The sequence below is a fragment of the Dendropsophus ebraccatus genome, chromosome 7, assembly GCF_027789765.1.
Source record: "Dendropsophus ebraccatus isolate aDenEbr1 chromosome 7, aDenEbr1.pat, whole genome shotgun sequence".
NCBI lineage: Eukaryota > Metazoa > Chordata > Amphibia > Anura > Hylidae > Dendropsophus > Dendropsophus ebraccatus.
The window spans coordinates 60,985,690-61,004,304 of NC_091460.1; the positions used below are offsets into that span (position 1 = coordinate 60,985,690).

Below are 18,615 nucleotides of genomic sequence, written 5' to 3' on the forward strand. Positions count from 1 at the left end.
GCAGGTGTCTTCATGGCACATGCTTCCAATGGCAGTAAATGTGTCAGACCTTACCACTTTATTTTATTTTCATTTCTCAACATAGGTATCAGTTGATAAATATATACTGTACATGGCCCTGTGAGTCTTTGACCTTTAGGCTCCGTGCACACGGAGCAAAAGTGTTGGAATTCCGCAGCGGAATACCGCCAGCCTCCCTGTCATAATGACATGTTCATTCTTCAGCAAGGGGAGAGGAGGCACGCGAGCCTCTCATAGACTGTCACTATGACAGGGAGGCTGGCGGCATTCCGCCGCAGAGAATTCAGCCATGGAATTCTGCCAGTGTTGTTCTGTGTGCACGTAGCCTTAGGCAGTGTAATATCAGGAGTGAAATCAAAAGCTTGTACCACATATTAGTCGTTATTATACTACATTTTATTACAGATAGAGTGGAGCTGCAGTTCAGTAATAGCCAGTGTTTATACAGTGTTCCTGCACTCCTCCTCTCTTCCCTTTAAGTAAACCCCCACACACTGATTAGAACAGTGCAGAGGCTGCTGTGAGCTCAGGACTTTATTAACTAGCAACTTTCTTCTTCTACAAACGGTTTGTATTTAACTGTTTAGAGCAACTCTGTCAGTAGGTTTGTGGTGTAGTATCTAAGTAGCATAAACTAGTGACAGAGAAGCTGAACAGAATGATGTATCACTTACATTGTTCTGTGCAGCTGATTCGGAGATATCCTTCTGAATAACATGGACAATAAGTAGTCCTCACCATTATGTGCATGGGCCCAGTAGTCCTGGATATTCATGAAAAGCAGAAAACTTAGCCCACCAGCTGCTGATTGGCAGTTATCTATCCATGCTGTGTATAGCCACTCAACTGTCAATCAGCAGCTGGAGGGCGGGGAATGGATGCGGCAAGAATTCTATTCTCCTGCATATTAGGAGAACGGTGGAACAAAATGATATAAGTAATACACCGATCTGTCCAGAATTTATATTACTAGATTATGCTGCCCTCATTTAAGGCAATATAAACCTAGTGACAGATTCCTTTTAATTAAGATGAATGCAGCCCTAAGGTGGCCTGGGAAACATGATTACAGCCTATGGCTGTACAGGCTACTCCTGTGTCATCAGCCAGATAGAAGTAAAGGACTACAGTAATTCAAGACCCTGCTGATTTGCTAAACGTGGAATTTATTTAGTGGTGAACCTACAAATGAATAAAACTACTAATAGCATAGAGCACTCAATGTTTAATTCTAGATTTGAAATTTCCAGCGCCCCAGTAAGGATTTTATGTTGATCAATGAAGGTCTGCTTTCAATGTAAAACTCCTACATACATTTCCTACATAAATTTCACAACATATTGAATGCAATCTGCTATAGTTATGTATTTATGTCATATGCAACAGAACATACTAACCTTCATAAACATACTGAATCCAGTCTTCAACAGATCGGTAAGACCTGAAGACATATGTTCTATATCTGTGGGTTCTGCATGATCAGGATGCAGTATTTCTTCTACAATCTGCTTCAGTAAAGGCTTGTACGAGGCCTGCGAAGAAATGGTAAAAATCCTTAAGAACAAAAAAATGGAAGTTTAAAAGTCAACACTGAACACACTGTAGGTGTAAGTTCATAAATACATTGTAACGGCTCTGAGAAGACCACCCAAAAGTATAATAAAAATGTGCTTCTAGGGGGTGGTCTACTCAAACAATCTCTCCAGTGTACATATTGTAGTATGGAAGTGATCTGAAATCTGGTCCTGATAAGGGGATGGTCTTCTTCTTCAAATAAACTATGTGATTTCTAGTTATTATATAATCAATTCTAGACCTACGCCAGAGGCATAGTTAGAGATTCAAGTACGCCAATGCAAAGGCTTGCTTGTCCTCCATCAATTGTCTTATGCTATCTCAATAATTTTATATATATATATATATATATATATATATATATATATATATATATATACACACACACACATAGTGGTACCTTGGTTTAAGAGTAACTTGGATTAAGAGCATTTTGCAAGAACAGCTCACAGTTTTTCACAATTGTAACTTGGATTAAGAGCATTGCTTTGGTTTAAGAGCTCCCTGTACTGGGTGGGAGGGGGAGTGGAGGAGGCGCATGGTCTGCATAGCGTGGTCTACAGCACTGTACTCTGACCCAGGAAGTCTCCCTCACCTACCAAATCATGTCAGATCCACTTCAGGCTGAGGCTTGCATCAGGGGACAGGGCTGTGGGGGTAATCTCTCCATAGCTGTCCCCGGTCAGAGAGTGCTGCTATACTGTGCCTACATCTGCCCTCTCATTCCTTCATGCTCCCTGCAATCTCTGTCAGCCTTTGTGTTTCCTATCCTCTCCATTCCTGCTATATACACTGCTGCTATAATGTGCCTGCACTCACACATAGCTATACACACTGCTGTATATATAGTTTATGTCACTGTCCTCCTGCACCGCTCTGTAATTCTCACTTCCTGATTGATCCATGATGAACACACACCCCTTCACCATTGGTGTCATGTGACCACATAGACCTCAGACAGCAGCCCTAGTTCTCTATTTTAGCCTGTTGTACTACACTACTGCAATATAGGGATCTGCAGCTCCATTTTGTATCTCCAAACTGCAGCTTTTTTCTTTTTTCTTACTATACATTATACTCCACATGCTGATTGCTATACTGTACAGCAACCTATAATATGACATATTCAGCTGTTTCTCATTGTTTTTTTCATCTGTTCTACATGTTATTCAGAATAAAATGATTTTTGGGGTATGGAACCAATTGTCTGCATATCAGTGATTTCTTATGGGAAAATTTGTTTCGGTTTAAGAGTGGATTTGGATTACAGGCCCAGTCCCAGAACGAATTATGCTCATAATTCAAGGCACCTCTGTGTGTGTGTGTGTGTGTGTGTGTGTATATATATATATATATATATATATATATATATATAATATGCTCTTCTGCGGTACTTCGCTCGCCACTGCTGCTGACTCAGACTCATATACTCATATACAATGGGGAGCTGAGTACATGTGTACACCCCTGCTGCAGTCACTGCTCTTTATTATATTAAACTATTAAATCCATTGCACCCCAGGGCAGAAGGACAGCAGGGCCTGAAGCTGGGGGTCCTAACACAGTAAAGCTAAATCAGGTCCTGGCCATAGCTATGATTAGTAAAAACCAATCTATACAATAAAGTATTAAAAATATTTGAACCTTTATTGTTGGACAGCATAGGAACATAGCACTGTATAGGTAGTAGGTACATATAGTGTCCTGACAAATGAGAAGGAGAGGGTTAACACTCTCACAGTTTTTCTCTGCTCCTGTCAGTGCAGCCCCCCTCCTTTTTTCTTTTTTTACTTTACTCCTCTGACCTCTAATATTTGTGACACATCTGCTCTTTTCAGTGCTACTGCCCAACAATGGAGCTTTTCGTAGGTCATACATAAGCAGTCAACCTCAAAGCATACATTGTATAAAAAAAAGTTTACTATGTCGGAGAGACATATAAAAAGATTTGAGCAACAAGGGTCCGAGCATTCAGAAAGGCCAAGATGAGATTTTACTACTGTCAACTCTATACTGCTGAACCTGGCTTGTGGTGCAGATTTGTCGATTTTCACCCTGGATTACATTCTTTTTATTGCTGCAAGGCTTTGCCTTATCTAGTTAAATCCATGCTAAAAAATTAGGCTCTTGATATGCCAATAGAGGGTCCTTGCAGTACTAATAAGAGACATCTAATAAAAACTGAATAATGTCTATTTTATAAAAGCTGGGAGTAACTGTAGTCAAATGTTTTTGCCCGACATACATTATATTACATGCCTTATAGCCATCTTCATGCATAAAACAACAAATAAGCACAATAAACCTTATTTTATTGCATCATAACCACAGAATTGAGGAGTGAATGCAGTATAATTAAACCCAGCCCCTAGATAAGACTAGGCCTTATACCACACATCACAACAACACTATGCTATACACTGTACAGGAAGGTGAATCATACAGCAGCCACAGGTGTTTTTGTGGTTGGATAATCCAAAATGATTGTTTATTTCATAGACTTTTTGGTACGTAAGATGGTACATTATATCTCTTTTAAATGAACCAGCATTTAGGCTATGCGTGACAAACAGGAGATTTCCGTAAACCTATGATCCTAGTTATACAAGAAAATATTTTCTCCCTTTTTAATATGAATGACGTAGTTGTAGAAATGATAACCCGTAGAACTGTAAAGCGGCATTCCATTCAGCCCATCAGTCTAGTAAATGACACCTACATGTAAGGAAGCTTAGCTATGGTTAGTACGGCTGGTGGGTGTTTGACTCACAGCTTATTTCTGATCAAACAATAACACAGTTTACAGGACCAACACACGATAATACATGCTACAACAGATCAGCAGTGAAGGGTGTATGGCTTATCACTGTCTATCACTGATACATCTGATACCTATACAACTGTACATACACTGAAGCCTACTAATTCATACACAAGATCCATAACATAGACAACCACTCATCTTTGATCACAATAAGAACTATCTACCAAAAAAAATACCATTGCATCAAATGCTAAGATTTCATGTCCTTGTACTGCTCTAAAGATTTACTTGTTATTCTTTATTGATGAAGTGCCAAGTCTCGTGATGTGGGGTAGGATGGCCATGCTCACTTAGGAGTCTTTTCTGCTTGAGGATGGATTCACACTAGGGATGGTTTGAACCTGGTTCGGGTTGGGTTCGTACAAACCCGAACCCTCGGAAATGATTCCCGCTGTCTGCCCACTCCGTGGAGAGGGTGGATGCAGTGGGAGGACCGCCTGGAAAACTGGGATACAGCCATAACCATAGGCTGTATCCCAATTTTCCAGGGGGTCCTCCTGCTGTATCCACCCGCTGCACAGAGCGGGCAGACAGCGGGAATCTGATGCCGAGCGTTCAGGTTCATACGAACCCGAACCTCGGCATATTCGGACCATCCCTAGTTCACACTACGGAATCTGTGTGGATAAATTCCGTTGGATTCCGTGGCTAGTGCGCGCTTATGGCTGTGCGCCTCTCCACCCGTGCCATAGACACCATTCTATACACAGGCGGTTTCCGTATTCCGCCAAAAGAATTGCCGACATGTCATTTCTTTCGTCAGAATGTGGAATCTGCCCGGCCATAGAATGGTGTCTATGGAGCTGGCGGATATGCACGCCGCCGAGCGCGGGTACAGGCGACAGAATCCGCCGGAACTTATCTGCACGGATTCCGTAGTCTGAACCCACCCAAAGAAGTGACATGTCAATTCTTTCGGTGGAATTCAGAATTCGCCCGCCCATAGAATTGAGTCTATAGGATGGGCGGAGATGCGCTCCACCACGAGGGGATACAGGCGATGGAATCCCCCAGAACTTATCCGCTCGGATTACGTAGCACGCTGTGGTCAGACCAAACCCGAATATGCAGCATTTGTTTACCGGTGGCTGAAGACGTTGGATGCGGCCCTAGGGCTGCCTAGAAAACATGCATATGGCCATAGGCCGTATCCATGTCTTCCAGGAATCTATAGCAGTTCTTCTCAATTCCAGTCCTCAGGCCTCACCAACAGGTCATGTTTTGAGGATTTCCCATACAAAGAACAGCTGTGCTAATACCTGATGCACTGAGTATAATTATATCACCTGTGAAATACTAAGGAAATCCTTAAAACATGACCTGTTGTGAGGCCTGAGGACTGGAATTGAGAAGCACTGCTCTATAGGACGGTGGATCAAGGCAATGGTGCTGGATCTAAGAACTATCCAGTATTCTTCATTCTAACAGTGATTACTATTCATTATCATTGGGATTAGGCAGTGAACATACACCTTTAGGCTGGGTTCACACTACGTATATTTCAGTCAGTATTGTGGTCTTCATATTGCAACCAAAACTAGGAGTGGATTGAATACACAGAAAGGATCTGTTCACACAATGGTGAAATTGAGTGGATGGCCGTCATTTAATGGCAAATATTTGCTGTTATTTTAGAACAACGGCTGTTATATTGAAATAATGGCCGTTATTTACTGTTATATGGCGGCCATCCACTCAATTTCACCATTGTGTGAACAGATCCTTTCTGTGTTTTTATTCCACTCCTGCTTTTGGTTGCAATATGAGGACCACAATACTGACTGAAATATACGTAGTGTGAACCCAGCCTTAGGCTGGGTTCACACACAGTATATTTCAGTCAGTATTGTGGTCCTCATATTGTAACCAAAACCAGGAGTGGATTAAAAACACAGAAAGGATCTGTTCACACAATGTTGAAATTGAGTGGATGGCCGCCATTTAATGGCAAATATTTGCTGTTATTTAAAAACAACAGCTGTTGTATTGAAATAATGGCATTTTTCAACCGTTATATGGCGGACATCCACTCAATTTCAACATTGTGTGAACAGAGCCTTTCTGTTTTTTTTAATCCACTCCTGGTTGAGGTTGCAAAAATACTGAGCAAATACTGACTGAAATATACTGCGTGTGAACCCAGCTTAAGGCTATGTTCACAGTACGTATATTTCAGTCAGTATTGCAACCACAACCAGGAGTGGATTAAAAACACAGAAAGGCTCTGTCCACACAATGTTGAAATTGAGTGGATGACCGCCATATAACAGTAAATAACTGCCATTATTTCAATATAACAGCTGTTGTTCTAAAATAACAGCAAATATTTGCCATTAAATGGCGACCATCCACTCAATTTCAACATTGTGTGACACAGATCCTTTCTGTGTTTTCAATCCACTCCTGGTTTTGGTTGCAATACTGACTGAAATATACTGACTGAAATATACACATACTGACTCAAATATACATAGTGTGAACATAGCCTTAGGCTGGGTTCACACTACGTATATTTCAGTCAGTATTGTGGTCCTCATATTGCAACCAAAACCAGGAGTGGATTGAAAACACAGAAAGGATCTGTTCACACAATGTTGAAATTGAGTGGATGGCCTGAGTGGATGACTCTGTACCCACAATCTGACCCCCCCAAACCACTTGTACCTTCGGATAGCTGCTTTTAATCCAAGATCTGTCCTGGGGTCCGTTTGGCAGGTGTTATTGTCCTAAAAAAAAATACTTTTAAATTTGAAGCCTGTGCCCTATGGGAGTATCTGTGCCTTACTTTGCACCACCCCTCCGTCCCTCCATCTCACCCTTTTCAGCATTAGGAATGCCACTGAAACATTTTCTCCATGCTGAACATTGCACAGGTCCTTAACGATCCAGCCCATGTGCAGGGCTAAACAGTTGGGGAATAGGAGACAATCTGCCTGGAGCATTCCTAATGATGAGGAGGGTGGGGAGGAGGGACAGAGAGGTGGTGCAAAGTTAGGGCACAGATACTCCCGTTTGGCACGGGGCTTCAAATTTAAAAGTATTTTTTTTAGAACAATAAATGCATCACCTGCCGAACGGACCGCAGGATAGATCTTTGATTAAAAGCAGCTATCTGAAGGTACAAGTGGTTTGGGGGGTCAGATTGTGGGTACAGTGTCACTTTCATTGAGAAAACCCTGCAGTACCTTGCACCTGAGGAGAGGTCATCCATTTTATAAGGCTGCATAACCCCTTGTAGTTGTATTTAAGGCCTATCTTGTTCAAGTCCTAAAAGGGCATGCCTTCGTCCACCCAAAAACATTTAAAAAAACACACTAGTACAGTTTTTTCTTTCCTATGTTCTATATGGGGGGACATATTGTGAAGCACAGGAGAGATTTTCACCATTTACATCAGCATGTACTGGAGTTCCCAGAACACAGAGAAAACCTCTGCGGCTATTTGTTTCTTTTTAACATGCGTACAGTCAGTGATGTCACTTCTCATCACTACAAAGTAAATGCACTAAAGAGGTCATTGAGGACAAGGAAACATAATTGTACTTTTCTTTATACTGTCTGAATGTCTTATGAATAAAACAATATGCAGAGGAGTATGACAAGATAAGACTCATTCATGCAAAAAGATCTACAATGCCATTCAGTACTGCAGGGACCTAACCCAGGCACCTATTGCATAGTAACAGGTTAACAATAGAATAGAAGATTTTTTTTTCATTGGTCCTCTTTATATCAGTCACTGCTATTATTTTTGCACCCACCTTCTCCTTGCTGAAATGAATTAGCCATATTGTACAGCAATACTGGATATATATCCACACTACAAAAGGCAAAATGAACAATTTCTCACTCGTCGTTTGATCATTCGCTGCATTTACACGTACGATTATCGTTCGAATTCAATCGTTATCGTGCAAATTCGAACGATAATCGTTTCATGTAAACGCAGCATTATACACACCTATTTATCAAACCAAGCTGGGTAAGGAGTTGCTAAAGTGAAGGCCAGGATGGCACTTAACCCAGCACAATAGCTCTAAAACATTGAAGATTGTTTCGGAGAAAAGCAAAGCTTTTTGTAAAGAGATAAGTCCTGTCAGAATTTCATGCTGCCTGTCATTTGGGCAGCATAAATCTCCTTGCAAGATCCCTTTAAGTTGCATTGGAGTACAAAGCTGTACAAAACTCTTGGAGAGTCAGGAATGGATTAAAAGGGGAACTCCAGGTAGAGGTTAAAAAAATTAACCTTCTGCAGTTTTTTCCAGTTTTGAAACTTCCAAAAATCCATTTGGGGGGTTTTGTTCCATTTTGTGTTTCTGTACTTCCTGGTTGATCAGTTCCCAGAATGCAGTACTTGTTCCAGAATGCAATGCTTTCCCTCAGCTGTTCATCACAGTCCCCCACCCTGCACATTCCCCGCCCAAATCTATTGCAGAACATCTAGGCTGTGTTTTATGATCAAGCATCTTTTATCTTTGAAGTTGAGCCCCACAATAAGGCTCTGATCCTCTCTGCCATTTAGCATCATTTACTTGTGTTACTGCATCATTTTTGTGAATACACTGCAGTACTGCAATGAAACTCCAACATATGTGAACACAGCCCTAATCTCACTGCACACTTCTGCACAATCAGAGACGGTGAATCACTCAGGGGATTGGGTGATCCAGCCGCGCCTCCTGGGACATCACACCCTGCCCTCTGTCTGCATCATCAGCCTGATCTCAGCAAACACACACAATGTGAGACAGACGCATGGAATATTTATCTCCAAAGGTGGGAGAGCAGTGGGAGCAGGAAACAATGTGAATTGGCACATTTTTCTTCACTTCCTGGATTTCAATCAGCTACCAGTGTGGCAGAACCGCACAGATACGGTAATACATTATATAGACACATCTATATAACTTTTAATGTACTTTTAATAAAAAACAAGTTTTCCTTATCTGGAGTTCCCCTTTAAAAAGAGGAGAAATCTCAGTTTTTCATTTATGATCTGTTCTCTGTTTATAATCTGTTCCTGGCTTTGGTTTCAATAATCTGTCAGATAAATCTCTCTCTGTAAACACACCCTAAGACACTGCTTGTAAAGAGCCTTTGGAGCAAGGACCTAGAGACTGTGACACAAGAGCATCAAGATTGCCAAACCTACGACCATTGTAATTAGGTTTTATACCTCCACCCTCTTTAAGCTTTGTATATATCTTAGTGAAACATTACTACTTCTTGTGAACAGTCTTCTTAAATTCAGCATTGAGAATAGTCTGTGTGTACATTTCTTGCTGTGTCATCTCCTTACAGCAAGACAGCCACCTTAGCAAATATAGTCTACCACCCTGTGCATATAATCAGGGCCGGCTCCAGCTTTTTGTGGGCCCTTGGGCGACAGAGCTTCGGCGGGCCCCTTTGAGGAGCAAATCATGGAGAGACAGGCGAGGAAAGATTTGCAGCAGAAGAAACATGCGGCTGCTGCATATCTTTCTCCTCCTGTATCTCCTGATCTCTGCAGTAGTCAGGACTCTGGAGGAGTCAGACCCAGTCACAGGATTATATATATATATATATATATATCATGCTGGTGCTGCTAGTTCTCTAGTATACAGCTCCTTCTGTGTGTGTGTGTGTGTGTGTGTGTGTATATACATACACACACACAGAGCAGGAGCTATATACTAGAGAACTAGCAGCACCAGCATTATATATATATATATATATATATATATATATATATATATATATATATTTATAATATGAACATGGTGAGACCTCTAGTTCTCCTATATACAGGCCCTGCAGTGATATACAGTGTGTGTATATATATATATATATATATATATATATATATATATATACACACACACTGTATATCACTGCAGGGCCTGAATAAAGGAGAACTAGAGGTCTCACCATGTTCATATGATAGATAGGAGATAGATAGATAGATAGATAGGAGATAGGGAAATAGATAGATAGATAGATAGGAGATAGATAGATAGATAGATAGATAGATAGATAGATAGATAGATAGATAGATAGATAGGAGATAGATACAGATATCTAGTTGTTTTGTGTATAGAGGTCCTGCTGTAATATATCTATATATATTACAGCAGGATATATATATATATATATATATATATCCTGCTGTAATAGATATATATATATTACAGCAGGACCTCTATACACAAAACAAGTAGAAGAACCAGCACATACAGGACACTTAGTTTGCAGAGCCTACCTGCTGCCCTCTATCAGGTCATGTGTCCGATCACATGACCCGTGACATCATCAAAGGTCCTTCAGACTCAAAGGTCCTTTCCTACTCGGCTGTAGGGAAGATTTGTGATGGAAGACAGGTGCTCGGGGGCCCCAGTATGGATCGGCGGGCCCCTAACTGTCACATGCGGCCTCTAGGGGCCCAGTCCCCTTTGTTACTACACTTTTTTTTCTTTTTTACTAACAAAAAAAATGTAGTAACAAACGGGAGTGGGCCCCTAGAGGAGCTGGGGGCCCCGGCATTTGCCCTACTTAGCCGGGTGCTGACGCCGGCCCTGCATATAATGACACCACTCTCCATGTCACCCATCTTTCATATACATGCCAGCACCAATTTACCTACTCATATAGCTTTTTAGAAAGACCAAGGGTACCTGAAGGGAAGCAATAAAGAAATGCCTGACTAATCCACCTCTGCCTCTCACCTATGCCCATCCATTCACTGGCTCCCCATTGTCCAACAAATTTAGTTTAATTCTTAACTATGACATACAAGGCCGTCCACAACCTGTCCTCATGTCTGACATGACCTCCCGATACCGCCTCTCATGTAAACTCTAGTCCTCACAAGACCTGCTCCTCACACAACCGCCTCCAAGACTTTTACTGAGATTCACATCCTAGTGCGGACTGTAACTGCGGAACAATTAGCCAACAGAAGTCTATCAGATCCACAGAGCTATTACATCACCTTCCCATTTTTTTGTGGATCCGCAAAAAATACAGATTGCAGATGCACTACGGACAATTTTTTTTGTGGATTTTGGACAGAATACACAGTCCTGAAAAATGACTGAATGTGTGAATGAGGCCTTAAGCACATGTTACACAACAGTCTGCAACCCTATCGCTTATATAAACACTGTATAGAGCCTAAATTCAGTGTCTGAACCCATGAATTCCATGATAATAATACACTGTCATACCACAATTCTTCCATAGAATATTTTTAGACTAAAGCAAGAAACCTAGATTTGAAGAGAGAGAAAAAAGTTCTCTAAGCATTACGCCTCTCAATGTATAGAGTATGTAGTGGTCTATTCTTAGAGGATAAAAATAACAAATCTTATTCTCAATGCGTGACAAATATCTAGCTGTTTGCTTAATAGGCTTAGGATGGCTGAAGCCTATTCACATAATAATACATTATTTACAAGCAAATCCCTGAAAAAAAAAAAAAGATTTGTTCTTCACAGATTTTCATGTCAATAGCAAGTCCTCATACCTGAATGTAGACCACTAAATGATATAATTGGTGCACAAATACCAGTACAGTATAGGGCTGCTGACAGCATATAATCATATTAACTAAACAAGCGCCTCCAGCTATGAAGTCTATTGTGCTTAAACATATGTTGTTCATAGTGGTAGAACAGGACCCTTCCAAACATTACAAAAATACTTCTGGAGATAAATCGCCTCCTATGGATATTATCTGCTATTGCATGATAAATCTATAAGGTATGTCCAGTTCCTGCAAGTACCACAGCTGCTTCCAACTTGGCTGCTTAAAACAGATTAAAAAAAAAAAAAGGTATTCTGTATAGGTAATCTGCTCTATCCGCATGCTTATGTGACGTTATTATAGGCTGCAATATGAATAAACATGGGGCTGTATGCACATTTTACATTTAACATCCGAGCCTATGGAAAATGCTGTCACATCATGATGTCATCTGTGCACAATGACATGAGGATAAAGGGACAACACTTCACTAGAGAAAGCACATAGATATGCAATCTGCATAAGCAATGGTAGTGGTAAAGTTTGTACTAAAGAGCTCAGGGACTCGGTTGATCAGTGGGGTTCCGCAGGTCTGCCGCAGCCAAGTCCATTCATTTCGTGGTGGTTTTCATTGGTTACTGCAGCTCAGCTCCTGTTCTCCGAGATGTAGTAACCTGCACGGCCAGGAAGTAGGGAATAGAGCTGTCTGTTTCCAGCCGTGTTAAATAAGTAGATCCAGTTATGGAAGCCATGCGGAACAGCTGATCAGCAGCTGTCAGAGGTGTGAACAGGTGCCGATAGTGTATCCTAATGCTACGTTTACATGAAGCAATAATTCGCCCAATCAATCGTTTAACGATTTTGAAGCAACAATTTGGTTTTTATAACTATCAGCGTTTAGACGAATACATCGTTAGAAAAATCGTAAGAAAATTTGTAAGAAAAATCGTTAATGCGATCGTTTTTAAGATCGTTTAAGGCCATCTTTTACATAGGGTGAATCTTTGAAAGACTGTTTACACGAAACGATCTGCGAATTTTTAGCGAACGTTAAACGACGATTTGAGACCATGTTGAAAGATCAAAATGAACGATTTTTCGCTCATCGCTTGATTGTTTGCTGTGTTTACAGGCGCGATTATCGCTCAAATGCGATCGTTATTGCGAAAATTCAAACGATAATCGTTCCATGTAAATGCAGCATAAGAGTAGGCTATTAACAAATTTGTCCCTGAAAACCCTTTTTGTACCGGGGTTTTGGACCGGGATATTCAAACAATCATATAAGAATGATGGCGACATACTTTTGTCCATACAGTGTATGCATTTCATATACATGTATTTACACGAATAAACTTTTATGTTTAATAATTAAAGAGGCCAATTATAATGGCTAGAACTAGCCTTCACCTATGGCAGCCTTCTTTCCTGGGCCTTAACCGGTGATTCTAAGTACTCAGGTACCCCCAGGACTTACAATAGAGCTGAATCGCATAAAAAGCGGACAGTAGCCAGAAACAAAATACAAAGCATGTATTAACACTGGCAGGTAACAAATAACAAAAATAAAAACTAGACACTAGATTACAGAATCCAAATGAGGGAAAGGATGAGGGCACAATGAATGATGAACATGATGGCAGCCAGGAATTAAAGCAGAGCGTGATGAATAGGAACAAGCTACAAAAACTGACTCTGAAGGGTATGTTCAAGTAAAATAGGCCTTATTCCGCGGCGGAACCCGCCATATCAACTCTCTCTGTGTCATATCATCTCAATATGCAAAAGAAGAGCCCGTGGAGCCTCATCAAAGAGTCTCAAAACACAGGACTAGCCAGATATCCCTCCAGGAAGGACCCAGCCAAGGGGTGGCTCCGGTAAGGAAACCACCAAAACCACCATATTAACTGGCCCTATAAGTCAATGTAATGACAAGGGAAAAACCAAGGCCAGGTTACCATCCACATACAGCTGTTTCGGGGTTTTGCCCCTCATCAGTGTGGAGCAGAATTCTGGTTAGGTGGGAGCAATGCCTAGTAGAGCCATCAGAGAAACAGATCGCTGATCTCAGGAAGACCAGCCAAACGACAACACTGCCGGCTGCTAGTGAAAGTGCTGAAAGCAGCAAAGTCTTAGGTGCATTGCCCCCTGGGGGAAATGCACCTAGGACTTCACTGCTTTGAGCGCTTTCCCTAGCAGCCAGCGGTGTTGTCGTTTGGTTTGTCTCCCTGAGATCAGCGATGTGTTCCTCTTATATCATCTCAATGGGAGAGCGCGCAGTCCTCCGCAGCCGCCGCTCTTCGCTCATAGAAGTGACATGTCACCTCTTTAAGTGGAGAGCGGCGGCAGCGGAGGAGTGTATGCCCTCTCAGTCACTTACAGCGGGACACTGAGCACCGCGCAATTCCGCCTTGTTTGCTCAGTGTTAACATATCCTAACTATCCCTGAATCTCTCTCTAGAGCTGTATCCCTGAACACTGACCCAAACAACAGGCACCAAGGCATATTGTTTCATTGCACAGAACATGTGTGTCAGGACTTGGGGACTAGAGGACACGAGACAGGTGATGCCCTAGCACTAACACTTGCCTTGCTGTCCTAATTACCTCAACTGCCCTAACTGGCAGCGGATAACTGGTCAACAGTCCCTGGCCTGCACAGGTGTGACACAAAATGCAGACAAGACAGACAAACACAATAATACGTAGTCATAAATCCAAGTCAGCAATAATTGGTCAGCGTAGTACAAAATCATAGTCAAGAGAATAGTCCAAAAGCCAAAAGCCAGAAGTCAGAAAAACAGGAATACAATCAGAATACAAATGCTAGGTCACTAAAGAACTAAGGCTCTATCGCAGGCAAGGAGGGAGGGGAATAGACGGGCTTATATGGGAGGTGAAGTCCCAGGCCCCAATGAATCCTGGGACTACAACCTCCTGGAGAAGATCAAAGCTTACTGGCAGCTGCATCTGCCAGTCAGCATCACGCTAAATATGTACACCTGAACACATCGGCGTGTCTGACAGGCTGGCTGCAGTGCTGGGAGCAGAACGCACTGCCCGGCTACTGACAATATGCTATTACCCGCACTATACTGCCAAAGTCAGAAACGCCTATAACACACAGGCACTGAGCTGAGCGGCCATGACATAATCCAGACTAACAGATCAACTATAAAGCAGTTGCTGATTCAAACAGGCTAGCAGTCAGGATAACATGAAATAGAAGTCTGATTTCTGGTACTTGTAACACCAATGCACAGAGAGTAACCCTCAGTACACCATTAAATGGTTGACTTTGCATGGTCAGAAGAAGAACAGTCATACCAGTCATAATACTGTTTCGTGTGACATGTTCACTTTATTCCCTTAATATGAGACGATTTCAATGTACGACCTGTGAATAACTATACACTTGGGATATTGCACTAATCTGGACATAGTCAGTAGGTCAAAACAAGCAAACTGTATTATCATGTGTAGAGCTGATTCCACTTGATAGGAGATATCACATGCTATTTTTACTGGCATTGCAGTAACCATACAATGCCCGGAGCTGAGAAGCATAAACAGTCTCTTTATACATAAGAATTTATGGAAATCCAGTTATTTTGTTGCCTTATGTCCTGCCTGGGCAGTGCAGCCTGCCCCTAGATAGGATCTGTGCAGAGACGACTTTGTTTCTGAAGGGAAACATTTGCAGCTTGGGGTCTGGTTTCTGATTACGAGCGGACAGGCTGATTTTCCTCCAGATTGCTCTCATGATTTTTAGTTATTTACAGATGCGGCAGGGTCAGGGGACAAGGGCAGAGCAGATGATTTCTATGTGTTACGGATGTGCCTTATTTTCTCATAAAACCACAGTGATAATTACGGTGTCTTAAAAAGTGGGTTACACACCATTAACTATCATTGACCGGTTCTAGATATACGAATATATCTACTGAAAGGTTTTACTATGTCGGTGCATTAATCAGTGTGGCCATCAATATGCGACATGACTGGGCTACACAAAATGCATACATGTCCTGGGATGTGATGATAGTGAGATGTAGCATGCCTGGGAAAATGGTGGGAAAGGCTATTACAGTGTGTGACATTTTTATTTCAAGAATTTTCCTAGATTTTTAAATAATTTAATACTAGGATGGAAGTAGTGTAAAAAAAGATAAAACCTTTATTTACCAATAAATTTTCAATTGCTACGAGATGAAGTAATGTTCTGTACGTGCACAGTTCACACATGTTACTGCAGTTTCGTTGCAGTACTGCAGCATTCTCAATGAAATTACACATTATTTCAAGGAAACTGCATTGTGTGAACAGCTTAAAGTGACTCGGTACCCACAATCTGACCCCCCCAAACCACTTGTACCATTTGATAGCTGCTTTTAATCCAAGATCTGTCCTGGGGTCCGTTCAGCAGGTGATGCAGTTATTGTTCTAAGAAAACAACTTTTAAACTTGCAGCCCAGTGCAAAATGGCCTTGGCCTAAAGTATGCGTGCCCTCACTTTGCACCACCCCTCCGTCCCTCCTCCCCACCCTCTTCATCATTAGGAATGCCACTGGAACATTTTCTCCTGTCTGAACAATGCACAGGTGCCTTAAATTTTCACCCCATGTTCAGTATTCACACAGCTGATGAATAGGAGACAATCTGCCTGAAGCATTCCTAATGATGAGGAGGGCAAGAAGGAGGGACATAGAGGGTGTGCCAGCCTAATGCATACACAATCTAAGCCCCGGCCACTAGACACAGGGCTGCCAGTTTAAAAGTTGTTTTTTAGGACAATAACTGCATCACCTGCAGAACGGACCCCAGGACAGATCTTGGATTAAAAGCAGCTATCCAAAGGTACAATTGGTTTGGGGGGGGGGGGGGGCAGATTGTGAGTACAGTGTCACTTTAAGATACCACTAAGGCCAGTAAAGGGCTTAAACGTCATTTGAACAATGCACATTGAAGCAGGCTCAGAAGCATTGCTGGAGCAATGGCAAACTTAAGCTGGGTTCACACTGCGTTTTTGCAATTTGTTTATTTCATCAGTTTTTTGCAAAAAAAAAAGGATGAAAAACTGATAAAAAATGGATGCAACTGCCTGCATCCGTTTTGATCCATTTTCCCATTCACTTCCATTATAAAGAAGAAAAAAAAAAAACAGATCAAACCTGATCCGTTTTTTTCTTTAGCGTACACAAAAAAACGTGGTCAACCTAATTTTTGTGTCCGTAAAAAAAAAACGGATCGGTTTTGATCTGTTTTTTTTTTTTTTTTTTTTTTAGAATAGAAGTCGATGAAAAAATGAATGCACACAATTTAATCAGTTCTTTCATTAGTTTTTCATCCATTTTTTGCAAAAAATGGATTCCAAAAACGTAGTATGAACCCAGCCTTAGTGGTGACTAAAGATTCTTCTCCTCTTCTCTTAATGTGTGGTTTCAGCCAGTCAAAATTTCAAAGCCCTATCTGTGCACTGTCACCCGTATTCTAGCACTTCATCCTTCATTTGGATCTAGGCTCACCTGTGTTTTTGGACACCATGGCTCTATGTGCTGTAATGGTCCCCAGATGAAGCCTTCATAGGCTGAAACGCGCCAGTATGGCCAAGAACTTTTGTATTCCTTTACTTGTTGGAATTGCAATATCTATTTTATCGGTGTCTGTTGCTTGTGATATCATTCATCTGTTAGTTGATTGGTGTATTTTAAAATGTTATTGACAAAGTTGATAGGCAATCTCATACATACACCTAGATGTAGGTTAACATGAACAATGGGGACTTGGTTTTACTACTCTTAGTGTTAAATTATTAGTTTGCCATTACGGTTTGCTATTTCTGTGACAGAGATTTTTGGCAGACTAATGCATATATTTACTGATTTTCTTTCCAGCTCAGAATAATTTTCTTTAAAATCCTGGAAAGTGCATGTTCTCTGCATAAATTCATACTAATTTGCTTCTGATAAAATGCATAAACCTTGATATAAATGAAGAAAGCCAGACATGATGGCTTATTTATGAAAATAAAATTTTGGACCTAGATATTAGTAATAGTTTATAGGAGAAGACACAGCTGGCAAATGTCAATACAGAATCTTCATCCTGGTAAAGGTTTGGCATGGTTACAATGTAATAAACTTGGCACAAAACAAAGGAATACATGTATGAACAATGTGGAAGAAGAAAGTGCTAGTAAGGAATTAAATAAAAATAAAAAAAAGTCCTCATTAAGACAAGCCCTTTTGTAATAGATTCAGGGCCAGTGATCAGATTGTCATTGGTCCAACTTCTGAAACTACAGTACCACTCTGCTATCATCACCAGGGTAAGCTTTGGCTGGCACATGCCCTTCACTGGCTTGTCTTTTTTGTTTAGTCCTGGAGTCCTGACCAGACTGCAGCTAAACATGAAAAAGAACAGCATACCTCTGTAAATAAGATGCAATACACTGTGTGTTCTGAAAAAAAAAATTCTAGAATAGCCAGCAGTATATTTTTCAGCCATGTGTGAACTGGGATCAGATGTTATCAGTGGTTTTAATGTTATGGTTTATTGGTGTGTGTGTTTGTATACATACATTTATAGATTTCTATTAACATTCTTATTAATCTAATATTACAAGGCCATTAGAATTATGATGGTAACTTCCTAATATAATATAGATGTGGTAGATTCTCTTATAACACAGTACA

General features: G+C 41.1%; 1 protein-coding gene across 1 annotated transcript in view; it reads right to left on the bottom strand.

The window, feature by feature from the left end:
* Positions 1-18,615, bottom strand: part of SCFD2 (sec1 family domain containing 2) — a 398,883-nt gene that overhangs the window by 37,721 nt on the left and 342,547 nt on the right. The window contains 1 exon segment of the mRNA XM_069977619.1: positions 1,419-1,553. Coding sequence (XP_069833720.1) covers positions 1,419-1,553 — 135 coding nt within the window.